The following is a 26,669-nucleotide window of genomic DNA, read 5'->3' as shown; positions in this document are numbered from 1 at the left end:
TGCTAAAATTCCAGGGATTGGATGCAAGTCTTTGACTTGCACCTACATTTGAGAAGTTTGCTTCAGAAAAGTGAAAAGCAGTTATAAAACCAGTTATGTAAGGGCAAAAGCAATCTTCCATGTCATGCCCATTCCCTAAGGAAGGTTCTAGGAGGGTCTATTGGGCACTGCCCACTGCTCCAGCTCCCTTCTGACCAACACCTTCCTTTAAGTGTCTGCAGTCATGTCTGCAGGGGTTTCTTCAACCCTTGGGGATCAAGTGCTCCCTCTAGCTCTACTTATGCATGATATTCTTTTTTTCAAAGGAATGATAGGGGCACCCTGATCTTAGTTCCTGAGTTTAATCATATCAGGCTTGTAGATAGAGATAGTCAGCTGGCTTTTTTTTTTTCTTTAAGATTTTATTTATTCATTTGACAGAGATCACAAGCAGGCAGAGAAGCAGGCGGAGAGAGAGGAGGAAGCTGGCTTCCTGCTGAGCAGAGAGCCCGAAGTGGGGCTCCATCCCAGGACTCTGGGATCACAACCTGAGCTGAAGGCAGAGACTTTAACCCACTGAGCCACTCAGGCACCCCCTGGCTTTTTTGGTGCAATGTGTACTTTACCACCTCTTTCCTCATTCCCAAATGCTTACGGTTTTAAGTAGTTTTTCTCAAGCCAGTTCTTAATTTTTTTTAAAAGATTGTATTTATTTATTTGACAGAGAGAGATATAGAGAGAGAGAAATCACAAGTAGGCAGAGAGGCAGGCGGGGGGTGGTGGTGGTGGTGGTGGAGTAGGCTCCCCTGCTGAGCAGAGAGCCTAATGCAGTGCTCAATCCCAGGACCCTGAGATTATGACCTGACCCGAAAGCAGAGGCTTAACCCACTGAGCCACCCAGGCGCTCCTAGCTCTTACTTTTCCTAGATGTATAGATGGCTGAGAGATGTGGGGACAGGGATGTCAGCCAGGAATTTTCTCTCCAGCTGGGGAACTCTTTTTAGCAAGTGGCAGATTTACAGAGCAGATATGTAGACCAAGAGCTTAACAGTGGTTCTCACAACTGAAACAAACCTGTAGCTCCTAGGTTAGGTATCTGTAGTAACTTCTGCCTTGATGCTTTGGAGGGGTGAGATAGAGTAGCTGTTAAGACTAGCTCTGGGCTGATAAACACAAGTTAAATCTTGCATCTTCCACTGAATAATTGGGTGACCTTGGAAACCTTCTAAACCTTTTCCTCACTTATTAAATGAGCATAAGAATAGATTCTCTCTCATAATATTATCATGAATATTAAGGATATACTACATTTAGCTGATTCCCTTAGCTCTGTGCCTGACCCCCAGTGAATGATAAATGTCAACTATAATTATTAAGCCCCATGTACAACATGGCAGTAGTTTCCAGGCATAATTTTTAATATTATATATAACATATAGTACATAGATCTATTTTTTAAAACTATATATGGCAAATAATGTCATACTTTTTATGCCCAAATATTATTTAACTTTAGTTGTTTTACAGTAAATGATGTTTCCTGTGAGATATTGACAGAACATAATGCCTAGCATTATCTTTCCCTTGTAAGTGCTGTGGCAAGAAACCTGAGGTAGAAAATCTCCCTGGAGTTTAGAATTTGCCACAAACCACAAAATAATTTCATAGAGCAGGCATTTTAAAATGAGTCACAACTCAGTCACTTCAGCATTGCAGATATACTTAGGGCACCCTGCAGGCAGGGCTCTCAGGAGGGACAAAGAGTGAGGCATGGTGGCCTTGTAGGGAGGGAAGAACGGTCAGATAGCAGCCAGACCATGATCCACTTCTGAAGCATCAGAGCATGAATTCCAGATGTATAGATTTCAGTCATACCTTCCACTCTTCATACATTATCTGTCTGATTTGTAAATGCATGTCATTATGGTATTTGGGTTAAATGTGAGGTAATTTGGTCCTACCACTTTCCATCTTCCCATGTGTAAATCATTTTAACAATATGCAAATAATTCCCAATTTGAGACTCCCAGAGAAAATACTTCCATTTCTATCTCTGTACATCATCACCAGTCATAATGAATAGGTCTGAAAGAGTGTGCCAGGAGCCCCTGCCAAACACATTCTTTGAGGGAGAGAGGCAGGGGAGCCTACCGGGAGAGTGCGGGATTATGAGCTGTCACAACTGTGTCTCACGTCCTAGTAGGTCAGGACATCCCTTTTCATGTTACCACATCTTCTTTAGTCAGATACCATACCACCGGAAGAGTTATAAAGTTACACCAGTGTTTTAGGACCTAACAAAGTTTATCAAAGTTATTGGGTTAAGATTCGCAAGTCAGGCTCTGCAAGCGAGCAAGTGCGGCTGGGTGATTGTAGCTTCAGGTCTGGAGCAACTCTCCTCTGGACATTCTGTGGTGACAATTCAGCTGTTTCTTCCAGGATCAGATTTTGAGAGGCCCTGGGGGAAGAAGAGGAGTTAAAAAGCAGACTCCATTATAAGTGCTTATCTTTACCAAGGGATTTTCCTCTGGTATTGTGTCAGCTGGGTTAAATTTAATCTTGTTTTTCCAAAATCACTGGGATCACAAAATTTGCATTGGCTTAGTCCACACCTGCCAACTAGTGCTATCCTCTTTCCTCAAAGCATCCTTGGAGCTTTCTGTTTTTCCCTTGTAATGAGGACAGATGACTGCCAAATGACCCATACTCAGCATTCTTCCTCAGACTCATCTGAGAAACCAAAACGGTAAAGGAAAAAGAAAAAAAAAAAAAGCAGGCCAGTCCCTTTAATTTCTTTTACTTTTCCAACTCCTTTTTGGCTTGACATTAGGCTCACTATAAGGTCACAAGCATCCTGAAGCTAAAATGAATGGGTAGCTTTGGATTTGGGAGTCATGTAAATTCATCTTCAAATGTGGCTGAAGATTTAAAATAAAGCAGTAATGATTTTTATTTCGAATTCTTTTACATCTTTAATATAGCAGAACGTATTTCCCTTTGACTTTAAAAACATCTCTAGAAATACTACAAAGTTGCCACCCTATCCTGGGAATTATTATTCAGTGTTTTAAACTCAAGATTGGAGTGTTTGTAACCAAAGCTTTTCTTACTTGCATTGTAAACATTTTTGACTTTTTCTGTCTTTTGTATGTCCTTATTTAACAATAATTCACTGGAGGTCTTTTTTTTTTTTTCTTTCTTGTAGTCTGACAGCAATGCAAGCTTCCTCCGTGCTGCCAGAGCAGGCAACCTGGACAAAGTAGTGGAATATCTCAAGGGGGGCATAGACATCAATACCTGCAATCAGGTAAGACCACTGTGCACAGTGAAGTAACACTCGTGGTCTATAGATGTATGCCAGGAGCCCCAGGTTATTTTTCTGTCTGTTGCATTTACTAAAATATCAGTGACTCAGACTTATGAAAGCCCATTTTCATCCCTTCACCAGCTTCTGAAGCCTCAGACGGTTGTTATCTAGACCTAAGACTGCAGCAAAGGAGATAGATCAAAAATAACAACCAAATGTCAGTCAGGGCTGCTCTCAGCTGGAATATTGACCGAGACTAATGTTTTATTTCTCATTTATCATCAACCGGTAATCCAGACTCTAGTTTCTTTTCTTCTTTGCTGTATGCGTTTTACTCATGGACAACTGAGTGTTAAAATGTGGGACAAAGAAATAAGAGAAAAGGGGCGCTTGGGTGGCTCCGTCAGTCAAGCATCTGACTTGATTTCAGCTCAGAGCATGATCTCTGGGGTTGTGAGATCGAGCCCCGCATCACTCCTCACCCCCAGCATAGAAGCTGCTTAAGATCCTCTCCCTCTCCCTTTGCCCCTCCCCACCCTTACATGCACATGCTCTCTTTCTCTCTGTCTAAAAAAAAAAAAAAAAAAAGAGAGAGAGATGACAGAATAAAATAAAAATTATTTCCCTCTTCTCTCTAATTAGTTTTAAAATATGGGTTAGAATGAGAAGAGTTTGAAACTGTTAGCCTAAATGAAGTGTTTGGATTATTCATTTATCGTATTCATTCAATAAGGACTCTAGATAATAATATACATTTTGGATATTATTTGGTTCCATGGATGTTGAGATTTTTGTGCTATTTTTGATGAAGATTTTTATGCCATGAATAAAGTGTCTAGTAGCCTTCAGTGTTCACTACAGTGTGCTAAATGTTGGTGTGTGTGTGTGTGTGTGTGTGTGTGTGTGTGTGTGTGTTTGAAAATGCTGACTGGGAAGTGAATAGTACTGGCTGATTTAAAGCTAACAGAAAGTAAATGATACTCAGTTTTTATCTGCTTCATAGACCAACCTAACTTCTTGAGCTACCTCAACAAGTTTTTAATGCCTAACATATTTTTCTTATAGTGGCCAGTTCTCCAATAACATGTTGCTATAAAAGGGAAGAACATTTATTTTTGTAAAAAGGTAACACAGCATCATGAAACCACACAAAACTGAGAGCCCAGTGACTGAAATTTAAATTCCATTTCCACTTTTATCAGGTCATTTCAATTCAGAAATGAACACTTTTTTAATCTCTAAAACAAGGGAATAACACACTCACTCTTATATCACTGGGTTGCAAGGTGAATTAAATTGTGAAATTATGGAAAGAAATTTTTAGGGTGTACATTTACTAATTATAATTACTATATAGAATTCACCAAGAATCAGAAAAATTAAAATTGAACTCCAAACAGCATATGAGATCAAGTCTCCTCAATCATCTGAATTTGCTAGTTATAAAGTAAGTCTTGTTGTCTGATGTTGGTCTTTATTACTATTCAAGAATGTAGAGTAAATAGAGATTTGAGAAATAAAGTGACTAATGTTAACTAGATACTGTGTATCAGGCTTTCTGCTGGGGGTTTTACATGTGATGCTTCATCAACAGCAGAGACAAATGTTATGAAGTAGGCATTTGCTGAAATTTACAAATGCAGAAGCAGAACCTGCAGGTGGTTAAGTGATGGTCCCAGGTTCACACAGATCTGTCTGTCTCCCATGTGCTAGTGTTTTCCACAGCAAGATATGGTCCAGAGATAGCGGGATCCTCCTTCAGAGTGTATAGTGTAGTTTCATTTATCTTGAAACTCAGATCTTTTTTTAATCTACCCTTGTTAATGTAAAAAGAACTTGATTCATCCTTAAATAAACATAATAATAGTTAAAATAATTTTAGTTTTTATTTATTTATTTATTTAAAAGATTTTATTTATTTATTTGAGAGAGAAAGAGAGAGGTCACAAGTAGGCAGAGAGGTGGAAGCAGACTCCCCACTGAGCAGAGAGCCTGATGTGGGCCTCGATCCAGGACCCTGAGATCATGGCCTGAGCCGAAGGCAGAGGTTTAACCCACTGAGCCACCCAGGTGCCCTAATTTTAGTTTTTATATATAATTTTTAAATTATAAGCACACTTTTTCAAAAGATTTTATTTATCTATTTGGCAAGGAGAGAGATCACAAGCAGATAGAGAGGCAGGCAGAGCCAGAGGGGGAGGCAGGCTCCCCAACGAGCAGAGAGCCCAATGTAGGGGTCAATCCCAGGACCCTGAGATCATGGCCTGAGCCAAAGGCAGAGGCTTAACCCATGAGTCACCCAGGTGCCCCTAGTTTTTATATTTTTGAAGATTTATTCACTAGAGAGAGAGAGAGAAACAGAGACAGAGACATAGGAAAAGAAAAAACCCAAATTGGAGGAGGGGCAGAGGGAAATAATCCCGAGGAGTCTCCCTGCTGAGTGCAGAGCCTGATGGTGGGCTCGATCTCATGACCCATGAGATCATGACCGGAGCTGGAACCAAGGGCTGACCACCAAACAACTGAGCCACCCAAGCGCTCCATAGGTAAAAGAACTTTTAAGTCAAAGAGCACCACTACCAGGATTATGACTAAAATGCAAATAAAATGTAGAAAATAATTTCTAAACAACTAGGAAGGCAAAACAGGCAACTCTTTAGCCAAAATACTGCTATGTTTAAATATGTAAAAGCTCAAAGCTAAAAGGGCATATGAAAGAAGAGAAGAAAAAGTGTCCATTATTTTGCTAGTAAGCCTGGGTTTCTGGGGAGCATCATGGCATGTAACATAGAAACCAGGACTTTCTGTACCCTGCTGTATTTCTCAATGAAAGGCAATCTGGCTGCACCAGCTTTCCAAAAATATCACATGTGTTGGCGTTCTGAGATTCCTTAAACTAAAATTTGGATGAAAAATTTTTCTTTATAAAATTTATTTCTTAACTACCATGAGAATTTTGAAATTTAATCCAAAAATATGATTTGGCTTTTAATCATTTCAAGGATATGAGAAAAATTCTTAATTTTGGCACAGAGCAATTTTATAAAAAAAAAAAACAAAAACAAAACTTCAAGTCTTCATTTTTCTTTTCTAAGTAGTTACAAATCTCGTAACCTCTGTTTTCTTTAAAAGATTAGACTAGTTATTTATTTTGTTATCTCTTGTACACTTAGAAAAATGAATAAATCTTAGCATTTGCTCCCTATCTGAAACTCATGTATATTTAATGCTTTTCTTATTTTAGTCCTTGTTCACAGTCTAATAATATTACAAACAAGGTTAACATGCAGACATTAAAAATAGACTCTATAATCTTTTCATAAAAAATGTATAGCCAGTTAAAAATCAATAAAAGGCTCAGAAGATTCAGGTACTTTTCCCATGTATAACATTTATTGGTTTCACTGCAGTGACTTTAAAATAAAGTATATCACTTATCATTTATTGGCCATACTCCTAGATATGACACCGAAAGTTAACAGTTTTTGACGTGTCCTGATTTTTGGTCTTGACCCTTTACTGCCGAAGTGTAAAGATCCAAAATTATCAGTTAGATCCTGTACTTCCTTTCTCAGAAACAGAAGGCAAGGTCAAACAAAGCACCATTTTCAAAATAATATTAATGTTCCAAAATACCAGGCCTTTAGCAACAAGAAGGTACACCCAACAGTGACTTTGTCCTATGTTCACATAGTTATGACTCAGGCCACAAAGCACTTTTGGAAATCACTTTAAGAATATAGGTGCTGGAATCCAAATTCTCATTTTATTCACTTAACCAGCTATGTGACTCAGGGCATTCAGTTTTTTCAGGACTCAGTTTTCTCGATGTGAAGTCGGGATCATTAACAACACTGGAGTCATAGGATTGTTGTGATCATTAAATGAGATGTTTGCAAAATGCTTAGGAAAATATGCATTCAATAAATAGTGGCAAATGATAATCCTTATTATAATAGTATAATATTTTTATATTGATTCTCCACCTAAGCTTTAGCAAAAGTGATACTGGTTCTCATAGGCAGAACAGATCATAAAAGGTATTCCCGTAGCTTGTGTCATCAAATAGGAAAGGTCACATTTAGTAGCAATTTGGTAACAGTTTCTTTTTATCTGGCTTAAATTAAATATTTTTTTCTGGTATTAAAATCTTTTTTTACCAATGCCATTTGGATCCATCCAGTCTGGACCTTCTTTAAAAAAATACCAAAACCAATTATATTAGCCTGTGAATTTATAAAGGCAACAAAGATGAATACTTGAGAATTGAACTCCTAGAATTAATGGACTTTGGAATGAACTATATCTAGTTTCTTAACCAGTCAAATGGGGCACAGATATATCTGCAAATAATACTGTCATGTATTTATCATTCGACCTCTCATCTAGAAGAAGCAAATAGTGGTGCATCTGTCTGGTTCTGGTTATACGTGCCCTTTTGTTTTTGGATTCTGTATTATTCTCTAATTCTCTTTAGGGCATTAATACTGGTCCTTGCTCTATACCAAGTAATGCTGATTCAGACTAGATCTGAATAATGTCTGCCCAGTATTTTGAGCACTTAGAGTTTTCAGGGTTTTTTATTTTAAGATTTTATGTATTTATTTTTGAGAGAGAGAATGAGAGAGCAGGATGTGAGGGGGAGCAGAGGGGGAGCAAACTCTGAGCTGAGCGTGAAACCCAGTGTGGGGCCTAATCCCACAACCCTGAGGTCATAACCGGAGCCAAAACCAAGAGTCAGACACTCAGCTAACTGAGCCAACCAAGCACCCCAGAATTTTCATTTCAGTGTTGATAGTTGTTCAATGCAAAGTAATTCCAGTAGAGACTTTTCATCAGCTACTTGTCCCTAACTCTAAAACATTTTGTCTCACAAATTTATGAAGAGGTTTGAAGTGCAACTCTTATTTCATTTAACAAATGTCGGGGATAGCTTCATGCAAAGTATTTCTGTGACTATCTTCTGAAGTATTCTCCTTCAGTGGTTTAGATGAAAACAGAACAATTTATGTTATGGAAATTCTGTTGAATGCTCTTTTCCTATGACTAAAAGACATGGACTTTTTTAAAAAAACATTTTATTTATTTATTTGACAGAGGGAGAGGGAGAAGCAGACTTCCCGCTGAGTAGGGAGCCTGATGTGGGACATGATCTCAGGACCCTGGGATCATCACCTGAGCCGAAGCCAGGCACTTAAGTGACTGAACCACCCAGGAGCCCCAAAGACATGGATTTTAACACATACCCCAGGAGCCCCTCCATTCTCCCTAATTCATCTCAGATATTATAGTAACATTATAGTCACATTCTTTCTGCCAATCTGAATTAAGGCTCACGGTTTGTTCATCTATTTATTCAAACATGTGATGTGTGTTTACTGTATGTCAGGCACTGTTCTAGGTGCAGTGAAAGCAGAGACCAAAACGTGCTCTTGTATAGCTTAGAATCTACAACATGAGAAAAGAGAGATAATCACCAAACAAAAAAGTAAAATATGTGAAAAGAGAGACTGTAATAAAATGGCAGGGAAAGAATACAACAAGGGAAAAGGAGAGGGAGTGAAAAGGAAGCAGTGTGTCATTTTAGGTAGGACGGTCAAAAGAATGCCTGAAGAATTTGACCAAGGAAGCCCTGCACTGTTGGGAGGGAATATATTTTAGAAGAAGGCTTGACCAGTGAGAAAACCCTAGGGAGGGAGCATGCCTGGTGTGCTCTGGGTCCACCAAGAAGGGTGGGGTAGCCAGAGTAGTAGGAGTAGTAGTAGTAGGAGATCAGGGGAGAAGTAGGTCAGGGAAAGCCATCAGTGGCACCAAGTCATCATATAAGACCTTGTAGGCTACTTTAAGAACTTTGGCTTTAATTCCAAGAGAGAAGAGAAGTGATTAGAGGGTTTTTAGCAGAGAAGTGACCTAAGCTGACTTAGGTTTAAATAGTAACCCTCAGACTGAAAAGGAGAAAGGTCAGAGGAGGAAACATTTTGGTAATACTTGAGGTCAGAGATGAAATGTTCTAGACCCGCAGAGAGATGGTAAGACCTGGTCGGGTTCTGGATATATATTGAAGATAGAGCTGATGGATTTTTGGGGTGGATTTAATGTAGGATAAGCACAAAAGAGAGGAGTCAGGGATGAAGGTTGAGGTCACAAAGAGAATTATGAGTGTTGAAGATTCATTAACTGAGAGGAGAGAGAAGGTAGGAAACACTCATCAAGGAGAGTGGAGGAGGGGCACCTGGGTGGCTCAGTGGGTTAAGCCGCTGCCTTCGGCTCAGGTCATGATCTCAGGGTCCTGGGATCGAGTCCCACATCGGGCTCCCTGCTCGGCAGGGAGCTGCTTCCCTCTCTCTCTCTCTGCCTGCCTCTCTGTCTACCGTGATCTCTCTCTGTCAAATAAATAAATAAAATCTTAAAAAAAAAAAAAAAAAGTGGAGGAGAGAGTAAGGGCGGCAGAGCGTGACTGCCAGGCAGCACTGAGAACCTGCTCGGGGGATGGGGATCAGCTCGCGTGGATGTGTGTTTTCCCGCAGCCATAGTCAGACATGGACTCACAGGCAGTTATTTATAGAGTGTCATATATGACAAGGAATGTGGCTTAGCTAAGCACGTGGAGTCCAGATAGAGAAAGGCGAGTCAACTGAGGGTGCATGGAAGGGGACGAATAAGATGATTTTAAAGATTATTCATGGAATGTAGCTCCAGCAAGTGAGGATGGGCACACAAGATGTATCCGGTTTATAGTTGATAAATAAATGATAAATGAATGAATGGACCCAGACATTTGGCCAGTCACTTAAATTAATCTGAGTCTCAAATTATCCATTCTTGAAGTGAAAAATAATAATACCTATGGTGTCAAATAACAGTTACCTTTGTTGCATGTCTATAATATGCTTATCACTGTACTGCACACCGTATAATCTATCTGCTCAACATACTTCTCTATCTCAGAAGGAGACTATTGGGGACTCACATTATTTGTGTGAAAGCCCATTGTGTTAGGTACACTCAGGAGACCAAAGCAGGGATCTGTCAATTGTAGTTAGATGGAATTCAATTAAGTCCTATGGCTGTAACTGATGATTTCACTCAGACTAGAGCAGCCGGGTGGACAAGTTTGGAGGAAGTTCTAATAAGTTCATTGCTTCCTACTTAATCAGAATTGTCATTATTTCTTTCAGAGAACTTTTTTTTTTTTTTTTCTTTCAGAGAACTTGTAATTCTGTGTAATACTTAGGAAAGTTCTGGTCATGCCTCTTCAAACTTCTATTCTGCTTTCTAGATGGAAGGAAAGTTTTATCAGGTTATGTTTACAAACCATTTCTTAAGGCAATATTTCTTCTAAGTGGAGAGGAGCCTTTTTTTGGAACCTTGAGAATATATCCATATGCTTCGGTTTGAGAAATACTTCATTAAAATGTGGGTGTTCCTTCAGTCATCACTTGACATCAATTGACACAGTCATAAACATGACCAAGAAATTACTAGATGATATTTAATTAAATGTGATTATCCAAATGCTCCAGAATATACTTCTATTGCATTTTTTGATTGGCGCTCAAATGAAAATGTCAAATAAAACATTCTCAGAGAAGCCTGAGATCCTTAAGAACACATCAAGGGATTCCAGACTGAGAAAAGCCCCTTTAGATGAAGTGCTTCTCTCAGGATCTAATTTCCTCTTATGCATGTTCGTGTTAACCAGCTTCAGCTTCAGAGAGTGAACTTTTCCTGGTTGTGTTTCCAGAGGCTAAGAGATAGATATATTTGTACCTGATCTGTCGATGCACTGACTACATTTACTGAACAGAGTAGAATAACTGGGTGAATGAAGCAGACTCCTACTTAACCTCCATAGGGTACATACTATTCATTAGCTCCCCCAGTGCACAAACACTGAGGTATCCTTTTTCTTGTGCTATGTGCCACATTAAGTATAGAGGTTACATAGGTCAATAGGATTTGATTCTCGCCCATGATAAACCATGCCGGGAAGATAAACAGAGAACACAAATGCAATAAATCGGAAAAAGAACCGAACTTTGCGAATGCTCAGAGGATAAACTAAGCCAGCTTGTGAGTCTTAGAAAACTGGAAATTGATATGAGATGCAATTTGTAGGAATCATTTTGTAATGATGGAAAGCAGCGTAATGCTGTGTTCCTTGGAAGATTCCTAAAGCCAACTTCATTGTTTGATGGCTCCTTCCTTACTCTCCCCGTGTTCTTAACCACATTTGGCTAGTTTTTAATTAAAATTGTAAAAAATGGGGATAAAATTAGAAGTCAGTGTAATTCTCTAATAATATGACTAGATTTTTATTTTATATGGGTACCTTGAAATGTAAATTTGGTTTCTAGCATAGTTCGGCATACCGTAAGTGTTCAGTTAATTTTTTTAATATGTGAATAATATTCAATGGTTATTTTGTTTTGAATTTAAGCTTTCTCTAGTCTACATTAAATTTAAACTCTGTACCATGTTTTTATCTGAGTTTAATATTTTGTACAAATTTGTTTCTTCACTTGTGCCTCCTTCGAAGTAGGAGGATGGGGAGGCACCTGGCTGACTCAGTCAGTAGAGCATACAAATCTTAATATCAGGGTTGTAAGCTCAAGCCCTGTGTTGAGTGTAGAGATTACTTAAAATAAAATATCTAAAAAAAAGAAGCAGAAGAAGAAGTAGGAGGGTAAGGCACATACTGGTATTAGCTCTGGAACTTTTTTTAGGTCCTGTTCCCTCTTTTTACTTTCCTTCCCTCTGAGGTTCTGCCACTCTTTCCCTCTCTCCAGTCTCATCCTTGCCCCCTGGAGGCACATCCCCTCCAGACTGCGGCACTGAGAAGTTCTTATATTTCATTAAAAAAAAAAAAAAAAATCTACTGATTGGTTCTGTTACATACTCCTTTTTGCTTACTGATTTTGATAAATTCTATGTTAGAGGGAGAACATCCAGGTTTGGTTTGGTTTTTGTTTTAAGATTTTACTTATTTATTTGACAGGGAGAGAGTGAGAGCACAAACTGGAAGACAAAGGGAGAGGGAGAAGCAGTCTTCCTGCTGAGCAGGAAGCCTGATGCTGGGCTGGATTCCAAGACCCTGGGATCATGACCTGCCAGAGGCAGCTGCTTAACTGACTGAGCCACTCAGGCACCCCCAAATCCAGGTTTTCAATGCCATCTTTCAAGATGAGTTGATTGAAATATTAAATGAGTCAGTGATAAATATACAAAGGCAAGATTTATTCTCTTGGATATTTTCTTTAAAGTCTTCTGGAAATTATACTCTCATTACTTGTCATCTGATCTAAGAACCACAAAATTTTATTACAGTAAGAAACTTAAGGGCTCAACCATTCTAAACCCTTTCCTTCATTTTTACTTAAAATTAAAACTAGCTAAACTTGACATGGATATAATAACATTTTAGAATACATTATAGAATTCTTTTCTAATTTTGACACATTTGGACTTTCTATGTCTAGAAAGAGGATAATTTTTCTCCTTAACTACTGACTTCTTATGGGAGACTGAGATATTTCCTATTCCACAGAATATCAAATAGAATTAATAAGAAACTCAAGTCTAAAGAAAGCTAAATAGAATTATAATGCAGGATCCATAGTTTTTTTTGTTTTTGTTTTTGGTTTTTTTTTAATAATTGTAGGGGTTAAGAGTATAGTTTCTGAGCTAGAATCACCAGGTAGTTCATAGCTCATAACGTTCAATTTAAGGTTAAGTGAGTTAATGTAATTAAAAGCTTAGAACGGAGCCTGACATGTAAGAAGAAGTTATAATAAGTTTTAGCTATTATTTAAAAAATTTGCTGTCAACTTTCAGAGTTAATATTTAAATCCCTTTAACCCATGACTATCATAATAAGTAGCTCAAATAGTGTTCTTCCTTTGAGCTTCATATGCTGTTTCGCTTTAGCACATGCAAAGTCAAATATGAAAGAAATAATTTGCCCAGTATTTCTCACAGAAATTAACTAAAGAAATGAGACCATGTGAAAACATTTAAATTAGGAGAGTTAAAGCTTTCACTAAAAAAATAGCACCTCTTTAAATTATTGGCAAGGGTGATTAAGAATGGACCAGGTTCCCGTCTGTTTCCTAGGTTTCATTGGAACTGAAAATACTTTTTAAAGTCAATCAATTAAAAAAAATAATAAAGTCAATCAATTCTGCATGTATTAATAATATGCCTAGTCCAGGTAAACATTATATGTCAGTCTCAAAAATGGTCAATTCAACTCATTGTATTTAACCAACTCTCAGCTAGAAAACAGGAGTGAGGAGTATATGCATTTATTACTTTTGGCACCTAACCAGGAAATTATAATATTTTACATTTGTATATTATTTTATAGATTCAAAATAGCATAAACATACTTTATCTTATATTCTTCTTAAACTATCTGAAGTAGGCAGAGTTGGAAATTTCACCATTTTATGAATGAAGAAACGACTTTATTATTTTTTTTAAGATTTTATTTATTTATTTGACAGTGGGAGATCACAAGCAGGCAGAGAGGCAGGCAAAGAGAGAGAGAGAGAGGGAAGCAGGCTCCCTGCTGAGCAAGGAACCCAATGTAGGACTCAATCTGAGGACCCTGAGATCAGGGCCTGAGCTGAAGGCAGTGGCTTAACCCACTGAGCCACCCAGGCGCCCCCAAATGAAGAAACTTTAAATCATGTTGTTCATACCGGAGAGAAGCTAGGAACTCATATTTCACTTTGCCTCCAGTGCACCTTTCCCCCTGCCACAGCCCCAGATGCACCTGTGGTTCTGCATAGACTTTGCCCCTGTCCTCAAAGCAAAGAGCTTTCCCTTCATCATCCTTCATGTTGGATCGCAGCGTTCACCTACAATAGGAATAATTAAGTTCTGAAAATTCAAATAAGCATGCCTCGGAAACCAATCCTCTCTTAGAATGGTCCTGATGAGCATCAGGTTTTCACTTTTTTGGTCTGCAAGGACATCTAGTTTCCCCAAGATACCCTCATGTCTTGGGTCTTGCCAAAACCTGCTTAGTTTTGTGTTTGTTTTGTTTTGTTTTCTGTCTAGAGCACCTGTGTACACTCTCTCTCTGACACACATATGTGTGCATGTATGCACGTGCGTTGTGGAAGGTTTCACCAGAAACAAAACAGAACAAAATAAACCCCACAGTCAACACTTGCTCATTGGCAGGGCATTCTATTTTTCTTTCTTGGACTTTATGTTTTAACATTTTAAGTTTTTCATTGTTTCATTCATCAAATATGTATTTCTCAGCTCCATAGCCTCTTTGTCCCTCTTGATCTTGGTAAGATTTTGAAGAATTTTCAGAACTCTTTCTTCTTCCAGGCTAGCTCATCATCATACTTAAATCCATTCTCTGTATTCTGGGGATTATATGGTAGAAAGATTTGATGGGGCTGGACAGGGGTAAAGACCGGTAGCCAACAACAGAGCAACCATCCAGAAGCACTATGGATATCTGGGTGGCCCTGAATCATAGAGGACATGGAGATCTAGAAGTAGATTTTACAGAGTGATACTTTCTTTCTCTCTATTTTAAAGTTTTAATTTTTTTAAAAAATTGTATTTATTTATTGGAGAGAGAGCACACAAGCAGGGGGAGTGGCAGAGGGAGAGGGAGAAGCAGGCTCCTTGCTGAGAGCATGACCTGAGCCTGAGGCAGATGCTTAACCAACTGAGCCACCCAGGCACATCACAAAATGATATTTTCAAAGCATTCTTATTCTAAGCATTTTCCCTATGAAATGATCAACGAGCTACCAAATTCCGAGCCTCATTGTCAGTTAGAAAATACCTTACTAAAAATTCATCATTTTTGGAATTATAAAGAGAAAGCCTTGGAGAGCTGAGAATAACTCACTAGTAAAACAAGTTTCCTCATGGATCATCATAGTTTCATTTCCTTTTTAAATCAGAAACTTTTGGAGACCAATGAAAGACATGATAGAATCAGTTAAATTGTGAATGATGAAGAGGACACATTGGTTGCTCTGATGTTCCCAATCTTCATAAAAACTGAATGAATCTTTAATTCTATTACAGTGAGTACTCTTAGTTTAGAGCAACTACCGTGGAGGAGGTAGGAAAGGTACAGCTAGATTATGGCTGGGTATAAGGAGTGAAAATTGGGTTGGGAATATATAAACAGGTTATTGTTGTTTTGATTTTGAGTTCTTTTTCCCCATGTATAGATAACTTCTTTTGCTGATGTCATTTATGCCAATGGAACTGTGAAATTATAAATCATATTTCATAATTATTTGTATCTCTGTATGTGAGCATTTTGTTCCTCTTGTAAAAAAGCTGATTTAAGATGTCACTGATAGAGGAGTCCCCTTTAGAGACTAGGGGTCAACTTTTTCCTTTCTTTTCTCTACTATTGCCCTTTGATTGTCCCCATTTTACTCTCCATCTTTTTCTTCTAATATTTTTTAAGAACTCATATATTTCAGTTGCCTCCTTCCAAATATTTACATTTTAATAGAATTAAGGAAGTTATGTAAGTTAGTTGTAGTTTTCTGATATGCATATACAGATTGGAGTACCCTTAACTCAAATTGTAAGATTTGCAAAATAGAGTAGCCAGAGATTTGAGGAGGGGAGGGAAACAAAAAAAAAAAAAAGCCACAGACAAGTCTATGTAGCATAGAGATGACTTTCAGTTGTTTAATTAAAAATATTTTGGGCTCTTTGGGAACAGAATATATGACACATATCCACTGCTTCTCCCTTAGAACCTAGAACCTAGAGATGAGCACTTGGTGGATACCTGGCAAACACTTGTTGAATATGGATTTGTACTAAGATACAAAAGAGCTTAATGGATTTTGTTGCAAACATTTAGCCTTTATGTTTGTTTAGCTGTACCTGCTTGAATCTGTTCTTCACCTTTCCAGATGGACTACTCTATATCTTTTCTGTATGTGCCAGCAAACATAACTAACACTCGAATGGCTCTATAAAAATTTTTATTGTCTATCTGTTCTACCTGGGGTTTCATGCACTAGTTTTATGATCATAGAAAAGCAGCCGATGGGTAAAATAGCTCATAAAATCAAGAGAAATGGTGAATACAGCTTACTATAAAATCTGATTATAAATAATGTTATAAAATTGCTTTATAAAATTTTAATAGAAGTGCTAAACAAAAAAATCTACCTTTTAAGATTGATTAATTTGCATACGGTTGGGGCACCTGGGTGGCTCAGTTGGTTGAGTATGGGACTCTTGATTTTGGTTCAGGTCGTGATCTCAGGGCTAAGAAAACGTTCTTCCTCAAAGGACTGCTGCCTCCTTCAACTTGCCTTTAGCCCTAGAAAGTGGGGGGGGAGGGAGGTCTATCAATCTGACCACAACTGCTGCCTTCCCACCTGCCCCCTTTATGCACATTCTGACTGTCCCCCCCCATCAGCAGCTGCACTCCCAGATCCTCTGCTATCACCTGCAGCAGGATGGCCAGACATGCAGCAGGCAACATAGCAGACGAGCTCCATCCCTCAGAAGCCCCAGACCAACAAGTCTGTCTACAACAGCTATAGCTGGGGGGCCCACTGAGGCCCTGACCCTCATCTTCTCCCAGTCCCATCTTCTGAGAGAGCTTCTCAGCCTGGCAACTACGGAAACAAGATCAAAGAGAGAAAGGACTGGGGGGCGGTATCTAGTGCCCCCCAACCCCCAGTGGCCCACCCCATGCCTCAGCTTCATGTCTGTCCCATTCCCATACCATCCTCACTCTGCTGTATGTATTATCGGATTTGTATTTTCTGCCTTTTTTTTTTCTCTTTTCCTCTCCTCCTCCCTCCTTACATTCAAGATTATGGAACTTTGCTGTGGGCCTTGCCTGCCTGCCTGCCTTCCTTCCTTCCTTCCTTCTCTGCCTCCTGTTCACCCTGGTGATGTATGGGTGAGGTGGGGAGGTGGGACCCCCAAATATATGTCAGCCCGACAGCCCTGGTCTCCTCCTTTATTATTAGGAAAGAAAACAACAAAAAGTGGCATCATGAATATGAACAACATTGTCAGATGAATTAGTTGAAGTATTTTTTTTTGTACTATGTCCTCAAAAATTTTTTTTAAAGATTTTATTTATTTATTTATTTGTCAGAGAGAGAGAGAGAGTGCACAAGCAGGCAGAGTAGCAGACAGAGGCGAAGAGAGAAGCAGGCTCCCTGCTGAGCAAAGAACCCGATGCAGGACTCCATCCCAGGATATTAGAATCATGACCTGAGCCAAAGGCAGCCACTTAAATGACTGAGCCACCCAGGTGTCCCCTATGTCCTCAAATTTAATAGATTAATGTGTCTTGTATGTATAAAAAGACAACCTCTTAAAAAAAAAAAAAAAGAAGACACCCTGCTGGTCCTAAAGTCACTGGCCTCATCCTATCAGTGGCCCTGTCCGTGCTTTTGCCTGAGCACAAGTCTGAGCCCCTCCCACTAGAAGGAATATGGGATGGAAGCCTACCACCCCCACTGTGCATTTCTGGACTCCTATCCCTAAGTCCGTGGACCTGGGCCCCTTGACTTGGCCTCATGGCATTGGAGGTCCCAGAGACCCTGGGTAAGGACAAAAAGGAAAGAAAGCCAGAGAAGTTGAAATGCTACATTTGTTTGGCACCTGGGAGGATCTTAGCCTGCTGGAATGGAATGCAGATGACTTCCCCATTTTCTTTGGGGATCTGAGCAATGAGGTGAATGATGACCTCTTGGCATGACAGTCAACTGCTTCCCATCCTTTCTGAAGGCTGAGGTGATCTGTGACAAGTCTGAGGCGAGACCAGGGGTTAGTCAGCTGTCAAGGAGCCCAGCAACTATGCACAGACCATATGCACACCGGGTATGAGATGAATGGGAAGTAGTGAGCTCGTGCCCCATCACGCTGCACGGGGGCAGGTGGGAGGACTAGAAGCTGGACTTGGTATGCAAGAAGCAGAAGGAGAAGAAATCGGGTGTATGATGGGGTCTGTGGCCAGGCACCTTCTCCCTCCCTCCTGGGGACTGGCTCCTTTCCACAGTTCTCTTTGGAAAACCCCCAACTATTCACCCACGCATCCTCCCCCAAAGCAGCTTCAATAAAATTATATCATTTTTTTAACCAACTGAACCACCCAGGCGTCCCTATATCATTTTTTTAAAAAGGCTAAAACAGTGGCACACAACTTGTGCTTATAATCATTGTTCTCACATTTTCATTGTTATCATTATCATTTTTATAGATCAGATCATTAGAGGACAAAGAGGTCAAGTGTAGGAGCAGAGCAAGGAACAGGCTGCATTTCTGATTCCCAACACCATGTAATTATTTCTGCAGCTGACCACACTGTCTTAGAAAAGAAAATAGAAAGATAAAAGGAAGGGAAGAAAGAAAAAAAAAATCAATTTCAGTCAGTTGCATACAGATGAGAAACATTTAACCTTTTAACAACCTTAAAAGGAAAGATTTCCAGCCAGTGACTAGGATACTCTTCCATTGTCTCATTCAGTTAGTGTTGTTTTCCTGTTTTTTTAAATCTATTTTCTTCCAGATGTGTTGATCCACCAAGTAGCTAATTAGAATCATCAACCATATTAATCAAAGCATAATTGCTGTCTGTGACCACTGTGAGATAAGGAGTCAAACTCGGTAGAAGCACTTGGCATGATGCTGTTTTAAGATGCAAAAGGCCTGAAGAATTTTTACAGTAATGTTTCGGTGGCACAACCCATACACACATACACTCATATGCGACATCATTAAAAACGAAACTAAACAGTTTAAGATAAAAGCAAAACCAAGGAAAAAGAGGAATTAGAGAACTTGTGGTAATTAATTCTGATGGATACTGAATTTATTCTGTTTCCTGGAAATCAGTAAAAGAGACCAACACATTGATTTATGCAGTTTTCCTAAATTAAAGTTTAGTAAAAAGAAGCACAGAGGCTTTTCCTATTACTAAACTGTTTCCTGTTACTGAACTCAATGATGGTTAATCCAGAGAACCCATATAAAATAAACATAAGGGTATAAATATTGCTCAGATGGACATTTCTTATATTCACTTTACATATAAACCAAATATGTAGCAATATATTCTAAGTCAGCAAAGCCATTTCTGTAGGGAATAGAGATAACATACTCCAGGTGCATTGTTTTCTGGTGATCTAACTGAATATATAACCTGACATTAATTTAAAATTGAGAATGAATAGTTATTGTTTTTGTTAAATATGAATTGTTTCAGAAGATTCTTTGGCTATAACTCAGTAAGCTCATGATCAGTGTTCTAATAAATGCAGAAACTGACAATATGTTTTGGATATGTGCCTCAAATACTATATGTGTGGGAAGCACTACTGGGAAAGTCCCAGAACCTACTCTGTATGTGCTCCCAAATATAAAAGATCTGACTAGGAATGGCTGGGTGGCTGAGGTCATCATCTCAGAGTGCTAGGATTGAGCCCCACATTGGGCTCTCTGCTCAGCGGGGAGTCTGCCAGAGTTCCTCTGGCCCTCCCCTTCACCATTTTTTTTCTCTCTCAAATAAATAAATAAAATCTGAAAAAAAAATCTGACTTGTTGGTCCTATCTCCTCATTTCCTTACCTGACAAAGTGAAGAATTTCTAACAACAACATAACATCCTTTGAAATATAGGCCAGTACTACTAATTGACGGTAAGTGAAAGCATGTCAGTGTGGCTCCTGTGGGAAATTTGATTTTTAGAAACACGACTTCAGGGATTAACCAAAATGGGTTAACTGCAAAATAAATGTATTCTCTAGGAGTTAGCTGAGTTGTACTATTGAATGGGATTATTTATCACTTTTCATTTAAACATGATTAACTTATACATTAGCTTATAGTCACAAGATAAAATATTTTTCATTTAAGTCTAGTTGATGCTGAGTTGCTTTTTCTGATCACAGTTACTCAACATATTCAATTGCTAATTAAATCTATTTTTGGTTAGAAATTCTGGAACCAAAAAATTAAGCGTGAAGCAAATTGCTTGTCTTCTATTTTCTACAGCTAATTCAATAATATGATAGCAATAATGTGATAGTCCCAACTTAGTTGCATTCTAAAAGAAGGTAGATTAAAAATTTATAGCATTTATAACTAGAATGTCAGGCATCATCTGCATCTTTATAACTGCTCTAATTTCAGTAGTATTAGTATCACAGAAATTTAAAAGACCCATGTATATCCTGAATTCAATTTATATATTATATACAGTTTGGTTTCTGAACTAATGCCTCATATGGAAAATTTTAATCATATTCTTGGCAATGTTGTCAATGAAATGCAACCATATTTCAGTGATGTAGTAGGATCTTTGTGTCTCCTGAAAGGGTACTTTTTCATTGGAAAATTTTTTTAACTTAGAGCATCAGCTTTGTCATTAATTGAGAAGAAAGCTAGCCAATTATTTAAGAAGTTAAAGCAAGTTAAAGCTTTTAGCTGAGTGGATACTATAGAGTCAAAGGAGAAGGATACCCCAGAAGGGAAATTGAGAAGGGTATTGAAAATCCTCTAAACATCAGAGTTGACCAGTCATGGAATTGAAGAAAATTTTACACCTTTTATTTATTTTTTTTAATTTTTAAAATATTTTTAAAATTTATTTTATTTTTTAAATTTGTTTTTAAAGATTTCATTTACTTATTTGACAGAGAGGGAGAGATCACAAGCAGGGGGGTGGCAGAGAAGGAGGGAAAAGCTCAGCAAGGAGCCTGATATGGGGCTCGATCTCAGGACCCTGTTATCATGACCTGAGCTGAAGGCAGACACTTAACCAACTGAGCCACCCTGGTGCCCCAATTTACTTATTTTAGAAAGAGAGAGAAAAGGAGAGAGCACGTGCATGAGCGTGTTAGTGGGGGAGGGGCAGAGGCAGAGGCAGAGAGAATCTCCAACACTTTTCACTCAGAGTGCAGAGAGCCCAGTGTGGGGCTTGATCTCACAACTCTGAGAAATCATGACCTGAGCCAAACCAAGAGTCAGATCAGGCATCCCAACTTTACACCTTTTAAACACCTTAATTCTCGAACATTTTTATTTTAAATGAGTAGAATGTTGTGTTCAGAATGCCACTGTTGAGATCATTTTCAAACCAGTCTAGGCACCCATTTTAAGCAATCACGAATTGATGAGTAGTTAAAAATGCTTGACTCTTTTTTAAAAATCATTTATCTTTATTTTCATAATTTAATATTTATTAACATTACATAGTATATATTGAGCAATTGATTTACTAAGCTTTGTCTTTATAAAATTTATAAAAAAAGATTGCCTGATTTATAGGCTGATCCCACATACTACCCATATTATAGAATTTTGACCTAAATGAAGGTCAGATTCAGGCCATTGTATCTTAGAGAAACTGACCATTGGGGAGTCATTTTTCTAATTCACATTGTTCTTGAGATGAAACTGCTGTCAAATCTAAAACTTTGGCATGCAAACAGTGATATTGCTGGTAAATGTCTAACAACTGACTCTGAGGGGTGGGAGAAGGGGAGCCCTGATACATATTATTTGTTGATTTGCAGAGTGAAACATTTCCATGACAGAATAGGAAGACATGATACTGAGAAATACTAAATTAAGGAGCTAAGAGAGAAATCCCTGGCAAATATTGAAAACATTGAGGAGATGCTTTATTCTTCTCTTCCTTCTGTCCTCCTTTTTCAGCTGATCACAGCTCAGAAGCCTTGGGCTTGGTCTGGGAAATCTTGTAACTGGGGTGCAAGGATATATGAGCATCTGGCTTTGGGTGTCCCAAATACACCAGGCTTTGCCAATCATCCCTGACAAAATCCAGCGGCAGAAAGATGAGTGGGGGTGAAACAAGGCAGGGATTTATTTCAGTGAGGCCAGCACCAAGAAGACAGTGGACCAATGTCCCAAAGACTGTCTGTCTCCAAAGTGCCGAAAATAATTCTAGGTTTATGTAAGAGAAGTGTGGGACCGAAGTTGCTGGGTGTGTAGATGGGCAGGAAAGGTCTGTCCGTCATAGTTGAGCGGTCAGTCATGCGGGGTCTCAATGGTGTCAGATCAAGGCAGTTGTACTGCTTGATGGGGTAGTTTCAGTTCCTATCACAGGATGCTTAGCTCACCAAGTCTTTTGCCTGCGTTAAAAGATAAGCAGGAAAGAACTTAATGAGGTAGAAATTATAGACAGAGGCCAGAATGGAGGCAATGCAAGTCCTCTTTCAATTTCATCTATTTGGAGTGGTTAAAGGACTCTGAGGAACGTAAGGTGGAAATCCTTCATGTTCCATCAACTGGAATTTCAATTAACAAGTTAAACTTTTCCTTTAAGTTAAATAATCATTGACATCAGATTAAATAATTACTAAAAAGTCAAAGTGAGTCAATGAGAAAATTCTAATGGGGTATCAAACTTAACAAAATTACCTTTTCCCCCCAAACCAAAAGAGAATTGCAGAAGAACAAATGAAACTATTCCCCATTCTTCCAGTCTTGAAGAGGAACTTCTTCAAGTTTCTCTTCATCCTAAAGACCCATCCTAAAGGATGGGTCAACATAGGGGGCAGCTTGCTGGCTAGTTCAGTCAATAGAGCATGCAAATTTTGAGCTAAGGATTATGAGTTTGAGCCCCATGTTGGGTATAGAGATTATTTAAAAAAAAGAAAGGAAGAAAGAGTGGATCAATACAGAAAGTCATACATGGAGAGGTTTTATTATTTGAACAAGACAACTGTTTGCCCCTCAGGTAAGAACTTACTGAATGATATGACATCAGATTTTAGAAAAAAGGAAGTGTAACTGAGCCAACGTGAGTTCTCTCCTTAGTGAGTCAGAGATACACCAGCTGGAGTTGTCGCACGAAGTAAACTTTATTTTCAGCAAATAAGGAGATCATGGGGAATAACTTCCAAAGCTGTGATTTCCCCGAGCCAGGATGAATGGGTTCCTTTTATTTAGGGTTAGGATGAATATTTAGATAGGGAAGCCCTGTCCTCATATGTAGAGGCAGGCATAAGACCCTGTATGCCCCTTAAGGAAACATACCTATATAGACATTGCAAGTTATGTAAATGAAGCTTATGTTCCTCTTTGGAGGGAAACAGTAGTATTATAATGAGGTAAAGTTGGTTGACAATCATTTTAGAGGTCACTCCAAGTCATCTGTGTAGGCTTGAGTCAGGAGTTAAGCTCAAATTGGTCTGGGTGGTCTTGGCCAGCTGGTGGTCTTGCCAGGGCAGTTCCATGGCTGGAGAGGTAGTTTTGGTTTCCAGTTGCGTGAGTTAAGAGATAAGCTGGAAAGGAGCTCAAAGAAAACCATGGGACAAAGGTGGTGGGTACAAGCAGGTGGACAATAAAGATCAGGTCTTGGAGTCTAGCTGGTGACAATGACAATTCCAGGACAGAGTAAATCTAGATGTTCTATGGGTAGGACTCAAACACCTGGAAAAAATATTCCCAAAACAATCATTTGGAGAAAAATCTAGTCCCATTTGAACAAAAATCCTGATCTATAGAAAGCCTATAAATTCTAGGGACAACTCAGGCTTTTCCTTTTGAACACTTTTGACTCTGTTGGGGGTGCCTGGGTCGCTCAGTTGGTTAAGCATCTGCTTCAGCTTAGGTCATGGTCCCCATGTTCTGTGGGATTAAGCATCCAGTGGGGCTCCCTGCTCAGTGGGGAGTCTGCTTCTCCCTCTCTCTCTGCCCCTCCCACCCCCAATTGTTCTCTTTCTCTCTCTCAAATAAACAAAATATTTAAAAAACATAGTTTTGATTATTTGCAAATGTAATCTTTACCAAAATATTACCTCTATGCTCTCTTTAGGTTCATTTGTTCATCCAACAGTATTTATGGAGTACTGTGTGTCAGACATGGGGTGGGTAGAGTCTTAGGTAAATGACAGGATTAGAGTCTCAAAGTTCCTTTCAAACTCTTAAGTGGAAACTTCAGGTGGACCAGAGGTAAAAATTGAGGAAAAGGAAGGACAACTTCTTATAATAGACATCTGAAAATGAAAAATTCTTTAAATATAAATTTGCTAGGGGGAGTCTGGGTGGCTCAGTCAGTTGAGGATCCAACTCCACTCTTGGTTTCAGCCCAGGTCAACATCTCCGGGTACTGAGATTGAGCCCCGGGTGGTCTCCACGCTGGGCGGGGAGTCTGCTTGAGATTCTCTCTCGGCCTCCCCCTCTGCCTCCATCCTGCCCTGCCTCCTGATCATGTGTGTGCTAATGCTGTCTCTCAAATAAATAAATAAAATAATTTTTAAAAAATGAATAGGTATTAATTTGTTAGGCCATCTAACAACTCTCAGTGATTTTAACATTTGTTTCTTACTGACTGAAATAACAGATCCAACTCGAAAGACATTTATGTAATGGCTCATGACACAGAGTAAAACATTTCTTCCCATACGCAACTTAGGAAAACTAAACAAATGCCATGCTGAAAAATATATAGAATAATAAGATAACAGTAAAGTTAAAGGGTCTAAAATATCGGGTTGATTAGCTCCTTAAAAATTCCTACCTGCAGGGGCACCTGGGTGGCTCAGTGGTTAAGCCTCTGCTTTCAGCTCAGGTCATGATCTCAGGGTCCTCAGATCGAGCCCTACATCGGGCTCTCTGCTCAGCAGGGAGCCTGCTTCCCTCTCTCTCTCTGCCTGCCTTTCTGACTACTTGTGATCTCTGTAAAATAAATAAATAAAATCTTAAAAATATAAAAATTCCTACCTACGATCACACTGCTTTCCCTTCATTGTGTCATAATGAGTTTACAATTTGTGAAGTAGTTTATGTCTATTTAAATTAAGTACTTCCTGTTACCAATGAGACTGGGTGTTGAATAACTCAGAAAACAACTTTGGTCAGGTGAAGAGGTAGAAAATAATTTTTATTTGTTGAATCATTTGTATATAGTTAACACAGTTAACATTATTTTTTCTTTTATTTTTAATTTATTTTCAGCATAACAGTATTCATTGTTTTTGTACCACACCCAGTGCTCCATGCAATCCGTGCCCTCTCTAATACCCACCACCTGGTTCCCCCAACCTCCCACCGCGCCCCCCGTCACTTAAAACCCCTCAGATTGTTTTTCAGAGTCCATAGTCTCTCATGGTTCACCTCCCCTTCCAATTTCCCCCAACTCCCTTCTCCTAACTCCCCAAGTCCACCATGCTATCTGTTACGCTCCACAAATAAGTGAAACCATATGATAATTGACAGTTAACAATATTTGCATGCTGATAGATCAGAGTCCTAGAACTGTCTTTTTCATGTTTCTGTTAAATTGTTGATTCATTTGCTAAATTTTCTAGGAAAAACAAATTTTTTTGGAAGCACTTTATTTTTTATCATTTTGTGCCAGTAATATATGGAAACCATGACATGCCTGTAATGATAGGACGACTATATCCGCTGCTCAAAGTGAAATGTTGTTGAAAACCAGGACCATGTTTGCAAAGGAGAAAAACAAAGATTACTTTGTTTTTGAACCAGATATAAAAGCCTGAATGCCTTCCATAAGAAAAAAGTTCAGTATAAGATATATAGTGACCGCAAACAGGAAATTTGTCGTCCAGCAATTTGTATATGTATTTGGTTTCCTATTATGTATTAAAAAACAAAATTCAACCAATTAGATTTGAAGATCTAGTTAGCTTTATTAAACAGTTAATGAAAAGGGCAGTATCCCATCTAGCAAGTATAGGGAAGCTATAAGAAGTAGTACTAAATGGAAGGTTTTTATAGGAAGGAAGGTGGGGCAAGAAAATTCTTAGCAAGAACAAAGTAATGTTCCAGGCAAGGTCACTTTCCCTTAGGGAAAAAGCAGGGGGTCTTAACATTCAGATTACCTCATCTTCCTTTGGGGAATGGAGAGGACCCACGTGACAGATCACCTCATTGGTACTGATCAGGGAATTCTAGATTGACTGATTAAGTCATTTCTGGGGGAGATCAATATAATGTATGTAGATACCATATTTAGTAAAATTGTCAATGAGTTTTTTCAGTGCTCTGGTGAGTAACTTTTCAAGAATTTAGATAAATGTGAATCAGTTATTACAGTATTATCATATTATAAGGAAAATATAAAATTTGGGAGGAAAAAACCTAAAGGCAAATTAGTGATATGGTACTAAATGTCTTTTAAATACAAAGTTGTTATTGCAGAGTTGTTTTACCTTAGAATTGTCCTACGGCTTTTTAATCACTTTTTATGAAAAAGACATTTCCTTCCCATTTGTTAAAAAGTAAGATTTGTTTAAACTCTGTGTTCTAGAAACTGGAAAGAATTTTATTTCTGGCTGGTGCAACAAATGTTACAGAGTTGCTCTTTTTCTTTTTTTTTTTTTTTTCTCATTAGAAAATTATTTAGATACTTCTTA

The 26,669-nt window shown here is 38.6% G+C and overlaps 1 protein-coding gene across 50 annotated transcripts in view; it reads left to right on the top strand.

The window, feature by feature from the left end:
* ANK2 (ankyrin 2) overlaps positions 1-26,669 on the top strand; it is a 661,731-nt gene that overhangs the window by 464,256 nt on the left and 170,806 nt on the right. For all 50 annotated transcript variants that reach the window (XM_082727947.1, XM_082727904.1, XM_082727928.1 and 47 more), the window contains one exon: positions 3,185-3,286. In XM_082727947.1, coding sequence (XP_082584073.1) covers positions 3,185-3,286 — 102 coding nt within the window. The remainder of the gene's footprint in view (positions 1-3,184; positions 3,287-26,669) is intronic.

Source organism: Mustela nivalis (genome assembly GCF_964662115.1).
Source record: "Mustela nivalis genome assembly, chromosome: 4".
NCBI lineage: Eukaryota > Metazoa > Chordata > Mammalia > Carnivora > Mustelidae > Mustela > Mustela nivalis.
The sequence above is the reverse complement of the archived record's forward strand: the minus strand, read 5'-3'. Positions and strand labels throughout refer to the sequence as shown.